General features: G+C 40.2%; 1 protein-coding gene across 2 annotated transcripts in view; it reads right to left on the reverse strand.

Annotated features, from left to right (window-relative positions):
• The window catches only part of LOC129779850 (piezo-type mechanosensitive ion channel component), a 144,070-nt gene that overhangs the window by 67,735 nt on the left and 59,642 nt on the right, over positions 1-16,693 (reverse strand). For both annotated transcript variants that reach the window (XM_055787591.1, XM_055787592.1), the window contains exons 4-7: positions 7,236-7,331; positions 6,665-7,175; positions 6,315-6,603; positions 5,754-5,909 (exon numbers count right to left, since the gene is read on the reverse strand). In XM_055787591.1, coding sequence (XP_055643566.1) covers positions 5,754-5,909; positions 6,315-6,603; positions 6,665-7,175; positions 7,236-7,331 — 1,052 coding nt within the window. The remainder of the gene's footprint in view (positions 1-5,753; positions 5,910-6,314; positions 6,604-6,664; positions 7,176-7,235; positions 7,332-16,693) is intronic.

The following is a 16,693-nucleotide window of genomic DNA, read 5'->3' on the forward strand; positions in this document are numbered from 1 at the left end:
CGATTACTACGATTGGATAAGCTTCCGTAGCTTAAATGATCTTTTTTCATCCTTTCCATTCATCCTTTCGAGCTCTTTAGATCCATTTGAAAGAATCAGGACTTCCTATTGACATCTGACATCAATTCGGCTTCAAATGTGAATGTGAAATATTATCTGCAAATAGCCCAAACTCTGTCCTTCAAAGTATTTTTTTCGAGTGAGGGAAACTAAAAATCATACAAAGGACCTAGAAACCAGCCATGGACTTCGGTATAATTTTATGCGCGTCAATTTAGTTTAGCACGAGCACCGATGGGAAGCATTGAAGTTGGTCTCTGAGGTTTGTGAAACAGGGGTGGCAAAAATCTCTTCGACAAAACGATACTCAGAGAGCTCCTCAATAATGAACAGCATGTTCTGTGAACAAAATAAGGCGTGGTGTAAAATTTACGTAACGCTAAAAATTCGAATCTTTGACCCACGTATTCTTGGATCATTTTTGGTTTTTTGTCATCGCATTTTACGATTTGCCGAAAATATTTATTGGTCTTGATGTGTGCATCACACCAGCTTTGATAACGACATTCAAGTGTAGCTGGATCTACTTCGGAATCATTCGGATCTACATACTCAACAACCGTAGAGAAACCATGGATAAATAGATCAACCCAATCCAATACCAATCCTGCAAACTTGGAATTCTTCCGATCCGAAATGATTCCGTGAGCGATGATCAGGCCTGCAAGCTCTCTGCTAAGAGATGACGTCCTTTGTTCCACGCGATTTAATGCACTTTTTTTTGAAGCAACGTTGCAATGAGAATAGCGTGTAAGTTGGTCTCAAAAAAATGGTGGACAGTAACTTAAATAACTTCAATGTAGCGCGAATTTTCATCCAGACCAGCATCGACTATAATCATGACAATGGGTTTCACCAAATCATTCGCTTTCAATATAGAGCCAAATCCTCCAATTTCCAGCAACCGCAGCAGGGACCACATGCGAATAAACGGTGGAAGATGCATGTTTCCCGGGTCGATTAGCTATGTTAGTTGGACCTGAGTATCCAACAGCTCCAATTTGGCCCAATCTATTACGCCTTATCTTGATGCCCGCTGTGACCGACGAGATCAGCTCATGACGCTGAGCCACATCCCAGTCGGGACACGGGAGACTGATTTTTTACTCAACATGCATGAGCATGGGAGCCTGCTTGTCACGAATTTTGCACTGGATGAACGTTTCCTGCTTTTCAACAGATTCCTTGCCTTTCGCTTCATTCCAAAACAAACGTCTTAATTACACAAACTTGAATTATAGAGACCTTAAACTTTTGCAGTTCATTCTTCTCTAGCCCTAAGATGGGCCCTTGTGGAAGTAAACTCTGCTCCAAACTCCTTCTTCGCCTGCCTTGGTAAAGACACTTCATTGTCGTTCGACGCTCCTCAGCAAACCATGTCCGCTTTCAACAACATCAAACGACGTTCTTTCTCTGTCACCGCTGTACCATGTTCGCGATGACAGTGCACTAGTGTGGACGTCTGGTGGCGACTTCCAATCAGGGGCATAATTTGGGTCCCAAACTCGTTAGTGTAATCTCTATTAGATTAGAAGAGACGGAGCCAGTTTTCAAATGTAAAAATTTGAATGAAATTTTCCACATAATGTTATTTATTTACTTGAAACACGTGTTTCTGATTATTATTCAACCATTTGTCTACACATTTCCAACATTCTAACTGAATCTTTCATTATAATTTAAAGTTGTCTTCAAAAACAATCTTTGTATGAAATTTTTTCACCACCTGCAAAAAAAAGTGTTTCTCATTCAAATAGAATACTAATTTGAAACGGAGAAGTTAATTTTCATTCATAATTTTAATTTTAAAAACGTGTTCATTCCACTCGAAAATAAATTATCCATTAACGCTCCCCTAAACTAGTAAACGAAGCTCAATGCCGTCAACGCGGATTAGTCTGCTTTTCCATGAAAGAGGGGAACAGTGGGAGTGCCTTTTCTATCTTTCAACTGTCAATAATAAACAAGTGCCTTTGGGAGTGTTCACTTTTGGAGATAAATAAATTCCATCGAAAATATAGTTATATTTGTTCATAAATATTATTTGATTATAAAAAAAGATAAAACAATTTTCCAAATAATTTTTTTTAAGTTTTTTAAATATTCTTCAAGTGACGTCAGCGATCTTTAAACCCTCTCCTCCTCCCCACATCACAAGTCGTCACGATTTACATTACCCCCTCCCCTACATGCGTGACGTCCTTAATGGATCCCCCTGAATAAATAAAAATGGAAGACCAAATGTGATTGTAAGCGTAAAACCCGAGGAAGGAGCCGTTCGATTTGAGCCGTCTATATTGTGTTGTGTTCGTTTCTTCCCGTAGACCAATATAGATGAAGGGAGGTCGGAAGATTCGTAAAATCCAATTTCCATATGTTTTACAATTACATCATGATAAGCGTTGCTAGTCCATTCGATGTTTTCGCCAACTGAATTGATCTTTGTTTAAAAGTGTTTTATTAATTGCATTTTCTCCTACGCCTTTTATGAAGGGTAGCTGCGATGCGATTTATTTCTAGATTAGGTGCAGCAGTGAAAAAAGTTGTAGTGTTTGATAAAAAAAAATGAAGCACTCTTAACAGCGAATAGAATCAAATCTAGTTCAAACTAAAAGCCTTGATTATGTTTTTTTTACTACTGAGAGAAGGAAGTATAAAAAATTACAATAGATTGTTTAATAAATGTTGACGTTCGATATGGGATGTCGCTATCAAGTTCGTGATTTTGTCTTTATCTAAATGGTACAACCTTTTCATAAACACTTGTAAAGTTTCATGTGTCTTTTCTTTCGTTTTGATTATTTTTTTCACAACGAAACAAATCAAATTGATATTGGTCGATATAATATCAATATGAAATTATTTTTTGATTTTTTTTCAGATATTGTTTATCAGAAATTGAATTTTCATAATTTAATATTTCTATTTTTATATTTCTAATAAATTTATAAATTCTATAAAATAGATTTGAAGCATTAAGCAATTTTAGAAATTTTTATAAGTTCGAAACTAGTCAGAACTAGTACATAAACGATCGTTAAATGTGCATAAAGACTTCAAATAGACCAACAAAATGATGAACAAGGTACTTCCTTGAAGGGAGAAATTATAGCAAAAAAAGGATATAAATTCAAACAATGTCGATCAACTAAAGAATAATTACAGGGTGTCGACTCAAAATCCGAAATTTCCCTGGTATTCCCTGATTTTCCAGTAATTTTTCAGAAAAATTCCAGGTGTAGACTAGTAATTAAATTCTCTAAATGTATTTTAGCTGTAGCTCCTAAAACATTTAGTTAGCTTTTAATGAAATTTAAGAACGTCTGTCGATTTTTTTTTGTGATTTTTAATTGAGTTTAACGACGACTGATAGGTGTCTTAAAAGATTTTTAAAAATGGATATACTAATACTGTTCAAGTGCTCCCTTGGCCGAGTGGTTAGCGTCACAACTAACATGCCGGGTGTTCGGGTTCGATTCCCGTTCTGGTCGGGGGAATTTTTCGTCAAAGAAATTTCCTCCGACTTGCACTGTGATCACGCGTATTTTAGAGCTTGCCACTCAGAATGCATTCAAGGCGTGTTATTTGGCATAGAAATCTCAACTAAGTACTAATAAAAATGACGCAAGTAATACTACGTTGAGACGGCGAAGTTCCTCTAGGAACGTTAGTGCCATTGAAGAAGAAGAAGAATACTGTTCAAAGTTATTTTGAAGAAGTCTCAAATACTAGTACAGAATGAAACATTTTCATTTTGATTCGGATCAATTTCATGTAACTGTTACGATTTTAACGAAATTCTTTATCTCGTAATCTCGGCCCCCGTCTGTACGTTTTGCAAAATTTTCCCCGTTTTACCTCCAGAGATTCTACTTCTGTTTCCCGTAGCCGTTTTATTAAATTTGATTTATATGACGATAAAAAGAGCTCAACGTCTTTATTGATGCTATCTTTCAAAAGTGAAGTATAGCATCATAAACTTGTCGCATAGCACAACCGTTTCCTCCCACATTTTTTTTTCATAAAACATTCGATAATGGAAAAGCCCTCTCAACGTTGAGGTTTCTAACGAGAGACAGAAGATCATATTGGGTAAAAACTTCCGTAAAACTGTCCTTTTCAAAAATGGTCCAGTCGTTCATTTTTCGGATCATAGTGAGCAAACTTGTTTATGTTGCTAGCAATATTCTTTCAATGGTTAATCTGCTGGAGCTCCACTGATACGACCAAAATCCGTCAAATATCAAAAAGCCAGTAGTCAAAAGCTTCTTGAATCGTTTTCCCTCCATTTTCTATCGGAATCAATGATGGAAACATAAACATCAACGCAGTGCTTCACATCTCAGACGAAATTTCAAGATTTGTCAGTCGTAAAATTTTGGAGAGTTTTTTTAATCCTTTGATGAATCGGGTAAAATATGCAATCCGAAGCTACACAAATTCAAGAGCTTTTTTTCTTCATTTCGAAAAACCAGTAGCGGCTCGCGTAATATGACAAATTCACGATTCACGTTTATACCGTCCATCGACACAAACAAAGTTTGTTCTAATATATAATTCCCATGCATTCTTCAAAAGCTGCAAGTTCATTCCTGATACATGAGAATATCCCAAGAACATTGACGTCATGTAACGATTCACCAAACCCAACCTCTTCTTCATCCCAAAATCTGACACTCAGATCCATCTGTAGCCTCTTTGTAGTCTCGCTCAAAGACTCTTGTTCAAAGTTTCATCGAACCAAAAATCATCATAAAGGTCATTTCATCACGCCCTAGATAGACCTTCTCAGCTTCCTGGTTGTCATGGAACATTCTTCTCAATACAACCATGTATTTTTTCAGCAGTGTGGAGTGATTTGTGCTACATAACTGTTTCAAGGCACCACAGGAGCTCAGCTATCATAGTATGATTTTCAAGCATTAATTTATCGATAGTTTTCGAAGAAGAAAAGGGAGGGAAATGGTTGAAGCTGAACGGCAGATACTGAAGCCAAAAATGCCAGGAAAACATCGCGAATGTAAAAGTCGTCTACTTTTGCGCTGTTTACCCTTCGGAAGGACTAAGTTCACCTACAGGCAAAAGCAAACTGAAAAACCTACAGAGAGTCAAACTAGTCAAATACAACTTCTTTAGTATCATTAACTTTTAATTACTGCAATAATCAAAATTCTAATTGACGAAATTTGTTTTTCCAGATTGGTGACGAACTTCCCTGATATTCCCTGACTTTCCCTGACATTGTTTGAATTCCCTGATATTCCCTGATTTTCAAGGATTTTCAAGGTAGTCGACACCCTCAATTAACCCAGAAGCCCTAAGGATGTCGTTGGGAAGTATAAGCAATCAGCTGGATGTAAACATTCGTATGAACTGGTTTACGATTTTCATTGAACAAAGAGATAATAAGCAGCTGTGGAAGCATGTTTCGATAATCTTCCCGATTACCTCTTCAGGGACGAAATACTTAAATCAAAAATCACTGGAATAAATAAATTAAAGTTCAGGGTGGTTATACAGAATATGACGACTTGTTTCAAACCTCACAATCATATCGAACGACAACATTTATTCAAGAACATGCTACTTCCAAAAATAAATAAGGAAAATTTGCTATTACTACTGCTACTACCAAGCAAAGGAAAAATCTAGCAAAAGAAACTAATTCCACAGAAAAACACACTGAAGCTTACTTTCACCTTGCGCGCAGCTCCACGCCACCGATCGCTGGTGAGCGTCTTGCGGAGGATATTTTTTCTATGCATGCGAAACGAGATTTGGCGCTGGAGCCGAACTCCGCTTTCGAGCTGGTAGAAAAGCTCCTGACGCTTGAGCTCTTTCTCCGTCATCTACGAGGCGGGGTGTGTTGGAGAACGAGCAATTTGCAAAGCAGCGTTGCAAAAATCAGCATTAGTAGCGGCAGCCAGCAGCGGCGGCAGGTGTCGTGTCAATTTGGGGAATAAATTGATGGCCGTTATTTCGACGAGGCAATTTTGAAGATATGGTAAAATCAGTTGTTTGTTTTTTGAGCCAAGCGCGCATGATTTTGGGGGATTCGTAAGAAGAGCATTAGTTCAGAATGTTAGCAACTGGTTGTCAAGGCAATTCTAGCAAACTCTAGCTAGTTGTTAGTAACATTCCAAGGGTTAGAACTGGAACCGGTAAAACTAATGTGTGTTTTAACTACTGCTGTTTTGGTTAGTCTTGCCTAGTGTAACTCCTTTCAAAGCAAATGTCGCCAGTTTTATACTTACTCTTGGTCTCATAAGTAGTGTCGAAGTGATTGATATACAATAGTAACATAACATCAGTACAACCGGATTGAGGTAGTAATCGGAACCTAGATCGCTATCAAAGTACACATATCGAATATCGGTCAAATTGTCACACGTGGACGACAAAATGGGCGTCAATGCAAATATCCGAGCAAGCGTTTCGTTCGCCGGCAGAAGTTCCTGGGGCCACGGGTTCTGGTAGGCCAAGAAACCGGTGATGTGTACAATTAAAAACACTAAAGTTATCCTTAAAACTATTCCGAATGCCCTGTTAAAGAAGAATGATTTTGTGATTATTTTTGTAGAATGTGATTCGAACGCAACTATACCTATCCAATTCTTTATAACACGCCCACCAGGTGGTGGAGCCCAAAAATATTACAAAATAGATCCCACTGGGCACGGATGGTTGCAGCACAGCCGCCAAACAAAGCATGGCCACACTCAGCAATACACCCAGCTTTGTCAGGAACGCAAGTCTGTCCCGACTCACTGGATTAACGTCAGCTCTCAGCGAAAGCACTTCTGGTGCTTCCAGCGAGTTGGGACTGGTAGGCTGTTCGGTTCCACTGTTTCCAGCTGACAGTTTCCTCAAAATCACATACACGATGATCGCAGTGAAACTCATAATGATCTCCGGTGAAATCCAGTATACCACCATCGCCGGATAAAGATCCTCGAACTTCACCAGACCGATATGACGCAGGAGAAGTTCCAAAAATTGGCACGAATCTATCAGCTGATAACCCAGCACGATAAAAACTATCTGAAAGGCTATCTGACCCACCAGCAGCAATATACTTATCGTAATGTAGATCTTAAAATAAATCCCTGTGGAACCTGAAAGAATGACAGATGATGACAGCGAATAGAAACCATTATTTGTATACCCAAAGTTACCTTTTATGCTCCTTGGGGTCGCTACTGGCACAAACGGTAGACCGAATAGGAAGAGCAAATACGGAAGGGATAATCCCACCGGTCTCATAAGGCAACCTGCGAATAGAATTGAAATAAGCATTAGATAGTCTGAGGAAACACTGAAGGTGTCGTATTAATATCCTGTGTGCCGTATGCGTGATAAAATTAACATACAAGTTGCTCTCCTGAGATTGGAAGACCCAGGAGAGATGACACAAACAAAACCCACATGAGGAAATAGTTGAATCAGGTGAAAGACCTGTCCATGCGTGGCAATCAACAGATTGCATAGATTCATATATGATACTCTACAATCTACCCGGGTAATCACGTGACCGGATACGAGATAGTGCAAGTCACTGGTGCCACACGTGGGCACATTTTCTCCACAAAGTGACGTCCGCTGTCCATTCATGAAATTTATACACAGCTGCGCGCAAGGGAATAGGAACAAGCGAAGGAAGGTTGAGGTGTAAAAGAGCTTCCAGTTATATATTTTCTCCGTACGATAGAATCGCTAATCGCGAAGGCATGGCGAACATGTTGTTGCACGCACAGGATCGTTAATTTAGGGGTTTGGTTACATAGGTCGCGGTCGCATCGCAGGTGTTATGATAGCAAATATTGAATGTTTTGGTGGAAGCCAGAAAAGGGATGACCGATCGATCTGACTCAACTATCTTCGATTTGGGTAGAACTTTACACACCAGTAATTTTTGAAGAGGGTACATGGGTTTTAGGATATCCAAAATTTCTCGATTGTATAGAACGATTGTCAATAATTGGTAGAAGAAACTAAAGTGTACCAGCCTATGACTAAAAATCTATTCAACAGAAAGATGACGTTTATCTCCATGCAATGTTTCCATGAAAAAAATCTATTTTCTTCAGTTAATCAGGTCTTCTCTAGCGAAATTTGCAGCTGCTTCAAAGACTAAAAGAATAAACTGAGTTTCTGCTTTAGGAGCCTTGAACCACTGCGACCAATGGATCACATTGTAATGTTAAGCTGAGTTTACAGAGTCGGTTCTTTTATTTGAAGATTATGATATTAGACTTTAGCATTATCCATTGTGACGAAGCGACGCACAAAATCATCATTTTCAAAACGTTTCAAATATTGCCGAGAATTTCACATTATATTATGATATTCATATGTTATACTAGCTGACCCGGCAAACTTCGTCCCGCCCAAAATTCACCATAGGAACGTTTCGTGCCCCCTAAAATCTTCACATGCCAAATGCCATTGAATTTACCTTTTACTATAAAATTCCTAGTACTTCTACCAAAGCTCATCGTTATAATATCCGATTATTTTCAGACACAATTCTCGTTCAATATTTTTCAACCACTTGCAAATAACATGTTTCTCCGTTACATGGACTAAATGTTTGATACAGATAATATGATAGAATAAAGACAGACCCCTCCCCTCTTCTCCCCTTAGAGAGGGGGGAGGATTGTCTCTTCACCATAGGAACATTTCATGGCCCCTAAAATCTTCACAAATTTGGCTCCATTTCCTTGATTAGTTTTCGAGTTATGCAAGAATGTGTGTTTCTCAGAGCGACGGGAGGAGTGTCTCAAACTATCATAAAAACCAACCCGGCCCCAAAAACCCCTACATACCAATTTTCATGTCGAACGGGATCGGTTCAGTAGTTTCCGAGTCCATAAGAATCAGACAGACAGACAGACAGACAGACAGAAATCCATTTTTGTATATATACCCTACAAACCCTAGCCTAATCTTGCTAACACTGTCTTGCGAGATGCCTAAGACATGCCGACGACGACGACGACTCATATTTCTACTGCTTGTCTGTATTAATTAGAAGTTAAAAATTAAAATTCGTTCATGAATTTGTGTTGTCGCAAAACTAAGAATTTTATCTCTTTAATAGTTGACGCAGGACTACGTTTTTCATTGAGGAGACTGAATCAGAAGTCATGTTTTTGTCATGTTTTTATGGAATTGTTTTTAACTTGAAAAACTTTTAACTGCGAACAGATTTTGATGGTTTACATACAAATCGAACCTTACTTTCTTCAACATACCATAAACTACGATTCCTTAGTGTCTAAATAGTCTAATCTGACGAAAAGTGGAAGAATCAAGTCAAACTGTAGCGACCCTAGTTTTCAAAAACAATTAGGAATCTGAGAACAGCTAGAGCAACGCTAAAACTTAAGCTTCCCTACCCTCTCCTAAGCGATTGGATTTTTTCGCTTGAGGAAGTTCACTCGACTTCGCCCCGCAATCTTCCTTTACGATCTCCTATGCCGTAAAGACATAACATTTTCCTCATTGAACGCACTGGATTGCACAATTTGTGCGTGCGAAAAATCACGAATACGCTGCCACTTCGTCAAGGAGCAATTGTCAAACTGAAGAACACGGCTTCTTTTACTCGCAGCCTATTATGATATGAATGATAGCTTACGTGCCAAAGTATTGTATGCACAGGTGAAACGGGAACCTTATTTGTACGATAGTGCAAACATTATCACGCATACGGTACAGAGAACCTAGGGGAGTGCGATGAGGACACATGATTTCTCATCCATTCCTATAGCTTTCTGGATGTGGATTTCCACCGGTTGGTTCTGTTGAAGAAGCGATAGTAATGCAGCGCAGCCTTTTCCCGACGGTTTTGGTGCGACAGGTTTCCTATTGTGTTTTACCTATTGTAGAGGCTTTATTGCTCGTTCACAATAACTGAGCGTTTGTTTAATAAGACGGAACAGTGCTCACACTGTCATTATTGCATTGAAAAATGGACAAATTTCTAATGGCGATGAAAAAAAAAACAACAAAACAAAAAAAAACAAAATAATTTAATGGACTTCCACTTAAATCATACGTTCATTAAAACTTTTGCGAATAAGCTTTGACGCCCATATTAATTAATTTGCAGCAGCTTTGGCGAACTCAGACAATCAACTACGCTCAATGCAATTCGTACTGCCAACTACATCCCGGAACGAGGAAATTGGGCATCGTGAGGCACTTCGTGTTCACTTGAATACAGCTGCTGCGCGACCATAGAGTGGCCTCAACGTTCGCTATATTGAGGCCTGAGGTCGAGATAACCGACCAAACGATAAATTGAACCGACCAAAATGGGCATTTTTGTGCGGAAGCGTCAGTCGAGGCCGGCGTGTCTGAGCAGCAGGCAATCATCCAGATAGAGCGGCTGAAGGTGTTAAACATCTTTCCGGCGAAGCACGACGTTGTACTCATAATAGATGACGAGATTTACTTGCGGTTAGACAATAATGACTGACAGAACATCCACTGAGCCATTACGCACCTAAACTATTTCTGGAGTTTCTGGAGACTTCACATAGAAATGTATAGTATAACTCTTTAACTGTGTTTTCAAATAGTCTGTGGGTTTAATGATTGTACAATGCTTGGACAAATGGGAAATCTCTTTTTTCGATACGTGTAAAAATGGTGACTCAAGCTGATCTCCAACCACAAAGACGAGATGCTACGACAAAACACTTTTTTTGTTATTACCATTATTTCTTTATTAAATTATTTGGTTTTACATTTGTACTAAATTGTTTGATTAAAAGTAGGAACAATAAGAGTTTTTTCTTTGTCTTGCGTTGTGTTTTGGGTAGTGCCGTGAAGTACACTGGAGTCGCTTTTCATGCGGGAGCCGCGTAAACAAAAACCGCGTAAATTCCAAAATTCGCGAAAAAATAAACCAGGTAAATTTCAAAATCCGTGTGAAAATCTAACAAACAGTGAATTATTAGTTTAAAATGTAACCCATATTCTAACAATTGATTAACTGAATTTTTTTGCATGTTACAATCATAATATCTGTTTCTCCTTTTATTTAGAAGTTACTAATCAGTGATACAATACAAACTTATTTTGTGAAAATTCACATCATTTTATTTTTTTTTTCATGAAAAGCATATTAATTTTTTACGCGGTTGATACGTGCCGCGTAAATTTCTAAATACGCGTCAAAAATCGTGTAAATTCCTTAATCTGTGTAAGGCCTTCAGTGTAATCCAAATAATATATGACCCCCACCCCCCTGGTTCTAAACCGCCGCCCTATTGACGCAGAGCTGCGTCTCCCATTGCTATACTAGGGTGTTAGTTAAAAGCTTCGAAAACGAGAGCGTTACGCCGGAATAATAAGATTTTGAGCGTTAATACCACCTAACTAACTAAACGAAATTGTATGAAAACCACTTCATTCGAAAGATAAAAAAATACGTGTTATAAAAATATAATATAGAACCACTAATTTTTCCGAGTTTCCAGAGATATGTAAGAAGTCGGTTGAATTGAAATATATAGTGTAGCATATAACAACTATCTTCACTTAAAAGACTGGCCAAAACAACAAAAAACTCCTTTGCTAAATTAACCTCAATTTCACATGAATGACAATAAGTTCCTAATTCATATGTCATCTTTAGTTCTCAATCAGTGTAAATAACCCATTCAGGATGGTTTTGACCAAGCTGCACCATGTTGTAGTGAGTACCTCGTTCTACGCAGAGGATACTGCTCGTTTAAGTTCTTTAAATCACGTATACTGCTTGTAAGCTGCATCTACTATTCGTACAATTACTCCTCTTAAGTTCTTGATATGGTGTTGATCTGGTAAACAAGCTGACCAGTCCAAAATCTGAAGCCCCTATTCAATAAACTATGCCTGGATTTTCCGGATGTTATGAATTGATGCCAAATTACCCAATCATAACATTTGTTACTTATTGGTCCAAAAACTTGTTACACTAGCTCAAAAATTGCTTTGAAAGCAATCTATTACAAAGATCTATGTAGAAGCGGATGCCAGCTCGGAAATCCACTCAGTTTTTATCGCTACTACATTTCTACTACAAGATTGTATGGTGAAGCTAACATCATGTCATCAAAAGCCTGTTTGTGCAAACAAACGGCATTGGTGCGTCGGGTTCGTTAAAGATTCCCCCTAAAGCCAAAAGGGAATCAACCTTGGAGAAGAATGGTACCGCTAAGATGGCGACAAAGAAAGCACCAGCATCGAAAAAGGTTTCCACTCGAGACGATAACGGCTAGGCATTGAAAAGAGTCGCCGCACACACACCTTCCCTCACACCGCCAGGTATACAATCATAGAAGCAATGATTCAGACCCATCGCCAGAAATACAACCATAGAAGCAATGTTTCTTCCCGGATATAAAAATGTGAAATGATCATCTATTCATTGAGAATTGATTCTGATACAACTTCAAACAAATAATCACTGAACCAATAGTTGTCCTACGTCAATCTTGCGGTTATAACACAGACACAACCCACTCTCGGCGAATCCACTCCCAATTGCCCAGAGATGACGTACACTCCCAATTAGAGTGGTCAAACGGTCCAACCGTGTGTAGTGCAAGCTGAGTTGAAAGATTGACCCGTTTGGGACTAACTCACTGTAGATGGTAGCCTGCCATTCCCACCAAATATGCAGCCAAACTTTTCTAGTCGTCAACCAAGCTTGAGGCTTGGTTGCACCACCTCACCACGGCCGTTTCGCTCGACGTTGTCGTGAGAGACCTTCTTTTCATCACAATCTACTTCAGGAATTCTTCGTGCCAGCGGGGACTCTAAAAAGAGCTGTGCGCGTCGGTCCTCCGGCGAGACAGGAGATTGGGGCCGGCCCAACAAGGCGCCCTATAAAAACAATAAGTTACAAGTAACATGAATCGGAACCATCGGCAACGACCTAGGCGACGAAATAAGGACTACGATTGGAAACTCGGAACATGGAACTGTGAATCGCTATGCTTCGCAGGTTGTGACAGGATAATATACGACGAACTCCAACCCCGTAACTTCGGAGTCGTAGCGCTGCAGGATCTTCGCTGGACAGGACAGAGGGTATGGAAAAGCGGGCATCGTGCGGCTACTTTCTACCAGAGTTGTTGTAAAAAATCTAAGGGAATTACTCCCCTAGATGCTTGCCTGGCAAGACTTTTTTCCTTTAATGGGACAAGCCCCTGTTTATGCGAACAAGTCCCGGCTAGGGCAGCCACAAAACTTCGAACTCAAACGGCTCCAGTGCGGTCCGTCGAGTCGATGCAAGTAGTCTGCTTTCGGATTTGGGACCCGTTCGTTTATATTTACCTTGAACTCCTTCCCTGTTAGAAGTTCGACTTAGGGTGGCTTCGGTTCTCAATTGAACTGAGCGTTCGAAATTGAATAGTTGTAGTACAACCAACGAGCTTGGAACTAGATTTGTAGTGCTGGGTAAAATACGTCTACGCGTATTCTGCTGGCTGCCAATCGGCGCAAGGACAAGTAGACTGAGGATTAAAGGCCGTTTTTTCAACTACGTTCTAAGCGCAGCTGGAGCAAGTGTAAGACAGCTACCCACAGAGGGACGTGAAAATTGTCATCGGAGACATGAATCCTCGAATAGAACGTGAGGACCACTACCTAGTTGCAGTATGCGCTCAAAACTCTCAACAGTGTACAACGCGAGACGAAGACGAACGCTGCGACTCAACACTGAGCAGCGCTACCAACGGAAGAGCAGCTAAGTGCTGCTACTCTTGAAGATGGCTGGAGAGATATTCATACAGCCATAGGTTGCACTGCCTTGGCGGTGCTAGGTACGACGGCCCCGAACCGGAGGAATGACCGGTTTGACGGCGAATGCAAGCAGGTAGTTGAGGAGAATGCAGAATGTTGAATGCAGCGATAGCGAAAAAGCTACAGCACCGCACAAAAGCTAACGTGGAACGATACAGACAGGCGAGAAACAGGCAAAACTCAATCTTCCGCACGAAAAAGCACCAGCAGGAAGAGAGGGATCGCGAAGCAATGGAACACCTGTACCACGCAAACGACGCACAGAAGTTTTACGATAAGCTGATATTTTCTTTTGCTGGTTCTTTCGACGCAGCTTGGGTCGTTTGCTGAGGGATCTCGGCGAAAACTTCAGACACACTTTCAACGCGGAACACTACACAAAATGGTGGAAACAATGGCGGAAAACAAGATTTACACTACAAAATCTAACAGAAAAACGAAGAAATCTGAAATGAATACTTAATAAATAAATCGTTTTCTCTGTACATGTATTTTTTTATTATAAATTTTTGATTTTATGGCTCAAGCTCACCGGTTACATTGCGACCGATCGCTGCGTTGGTCGACTTCCGGGACGATGGCTGGAAACGGGCGATGTCAGGAACAGAACGGACGGCTGGACAATCAGTCACACGACGGGAACAAACTTCTCACGTGGCACGGCCGTATATAATGTGAGCCGGCGTCACTGGTTAGCCAGAGGGTCGAGTTGGCTAAATTGCTCGCACTCACTGTCTCGCGAACACACACGGTTGAATTTCTCTGTGAAGCTTTTTTCTAGCTTTTTTACGTGGCTAGTTCATACACGGAGGACGTGAACGCTTTTGACGTAGGACTACGTCTAACCGGAAGATATAGGGGGTGAAATGGAAATCTAGACACTGAACAAGTAGGAAAAAATGCAAGATTTGGAACGCTTATAACTCGAGCATTTCTCAATAGATCGCAAAGGTTTTTGCATCAATTGATAGGAAATATATCTACGCATCTATCATAACGAATAACATTTCATTTTTCTTGAGATAAATAATTGAATAATTGTGAAATATCAAGCATTGTCAAAATGCACTATGTGCCCATTTTTGATTGGTCCATTTTGTGCTCCTCAAATCGTACCGACCAAAACGGGCAACCAGAGCAGCAGCGAAATAGAATGAAGCACGATTGGGAAGGAAAAAGAAAAAAATGAACGAAACATTGGTCGCAGCCTCACACATGCGTAACTCTCGAGCCAGCCAGTCAGCTTAAAAATCCCCGCTCCGCTGCCGTAACGATCATCCATTGTGTGGACACCGACTGGACAACATCGTTGCTGGACGAGCTGGACGGCGAGGGATCGAGTGCCTTTCTCAAGGCAAGAGGGCGGAGGTGGTAGCGCTGGAGTAGAGTAATAGAGTAGAGTAGAGTTTTCAAAGGGCCTTTCTCAAGGCTAGAGACGAATGAACTGCAAAAGTTTAAAGTCTCTATAATACAAGACCTTCCTTCCTTCCGTAACGATCATTCTCATTCAAACCGTACACCACATCGGTTCGCATCACAACACATCAACAAACCAACCCAAGCAGCCATGTCTGGACATGGTAAAGGATAAAAAGTGAAGGGAAAGGCAAAATCCCGCTCGAACCGTGTTGATCTGGAGTTCCCCGCAAGGGTAGCTAGGCCGAGCGCGTTAGTACCAGTGCGCCAGTCCACCTAGCCGGCGTTATATAGTTTCGGCCGCCGAAGTGATCGAGTTAGCTGGCAAAGCTGCTCGCGACGATAAGAAAACCCGCATTCGGAACAGAACACATTCAGTTCGGTGGACATCAAGACAACAGGCAGTTGCAGCGAGTGGCGAGTGGCAAACGCAATCGCAAAACGGCAGCAGGTAGCAGAAGAAAAAAGTTTGTTCTTTATACAAACTGCTTTGGTGGCAAATCCAGAACAAGGCGGCATCGAGGGCGTTTGAAATGGTTTTCTTCACAACCACGAGTACTAAGTTTTCTAAATTGAAACCATTCCATAAAACAAGGCGCTTTTCAGGGTCATTAAACCTTCCAAAAAAGAGTTTAGGAAATACAGTTCAATGCTTTCTAAAACATTATCCAAAATAATAATAAAACACAAATTGATTTTTTTATAATTTGTTTGCCAGGATCTGATGAGTATGTGAATTTGGCAGTTGTTCTGAGCTTATTGATTTTCACCAATTCTTAAATTGCTTCTAGATTGAAAGTACAGTAATTTACACTTATCTCGACATTTAGCTAATTGGACGGACATGTAATGCGACATATTTAAATGGACATTTTTGTAAACATAGAGTTCGGGGTCCAAATTATGACCCCACATTGAAAGTCGACACTGTACCACTGTCATCGCAAATGTTCAATTACAGGTTAAAATTACCTCCAATCCGATACTGAGTGGTGGTAATGCTACGTGCCATTGAATGTAATTTACGGTAAAATATGTCACAAGCTGGTTGGGAAGAAATTTTCCAACTGTGAAAGCTGTGGCGAGTGGAAAATGCAATCGCTAAACAGAAAAGTTTAGCCGAACAAGTTGGGGATATCGAGTGATAACAAAACAATAAACTCTTTAGATTGAAGATAATTTTGTGATCCTGAAAAGGACCCTTTTTAGCCTGCATGTGAATCCAACGAGCGGACAAATCGTAATGAATGTATTTTTTTGCCATCGCTCCCTTTTAACGCTCATTCGTTCGTCTCGTTGGACTCGCCCCTCTGGCTGAGTCTGCCGATTTTTCTCTATCCTGTGAGTGTGTACCGCTAGAGTATAAAACACGCGGACCCCAAAAAATATCTTATTTTCTTTCAAACCGTAAACC

Source organism: Toxorhynchites rutilus, chromosome 3, assembly GCF_029784135.1.
Source record: "Toxorhynchites rutilus septentrionalis strain SRP chromosome 3, ASM2978413v1, whole genome shotgun sequence".
NCBI lineage: Eukaryota > Metazoa > Arthropoda > Insecta > Diptera > Culicidae > Toxorhynchites > Toxorhynchites rutilus.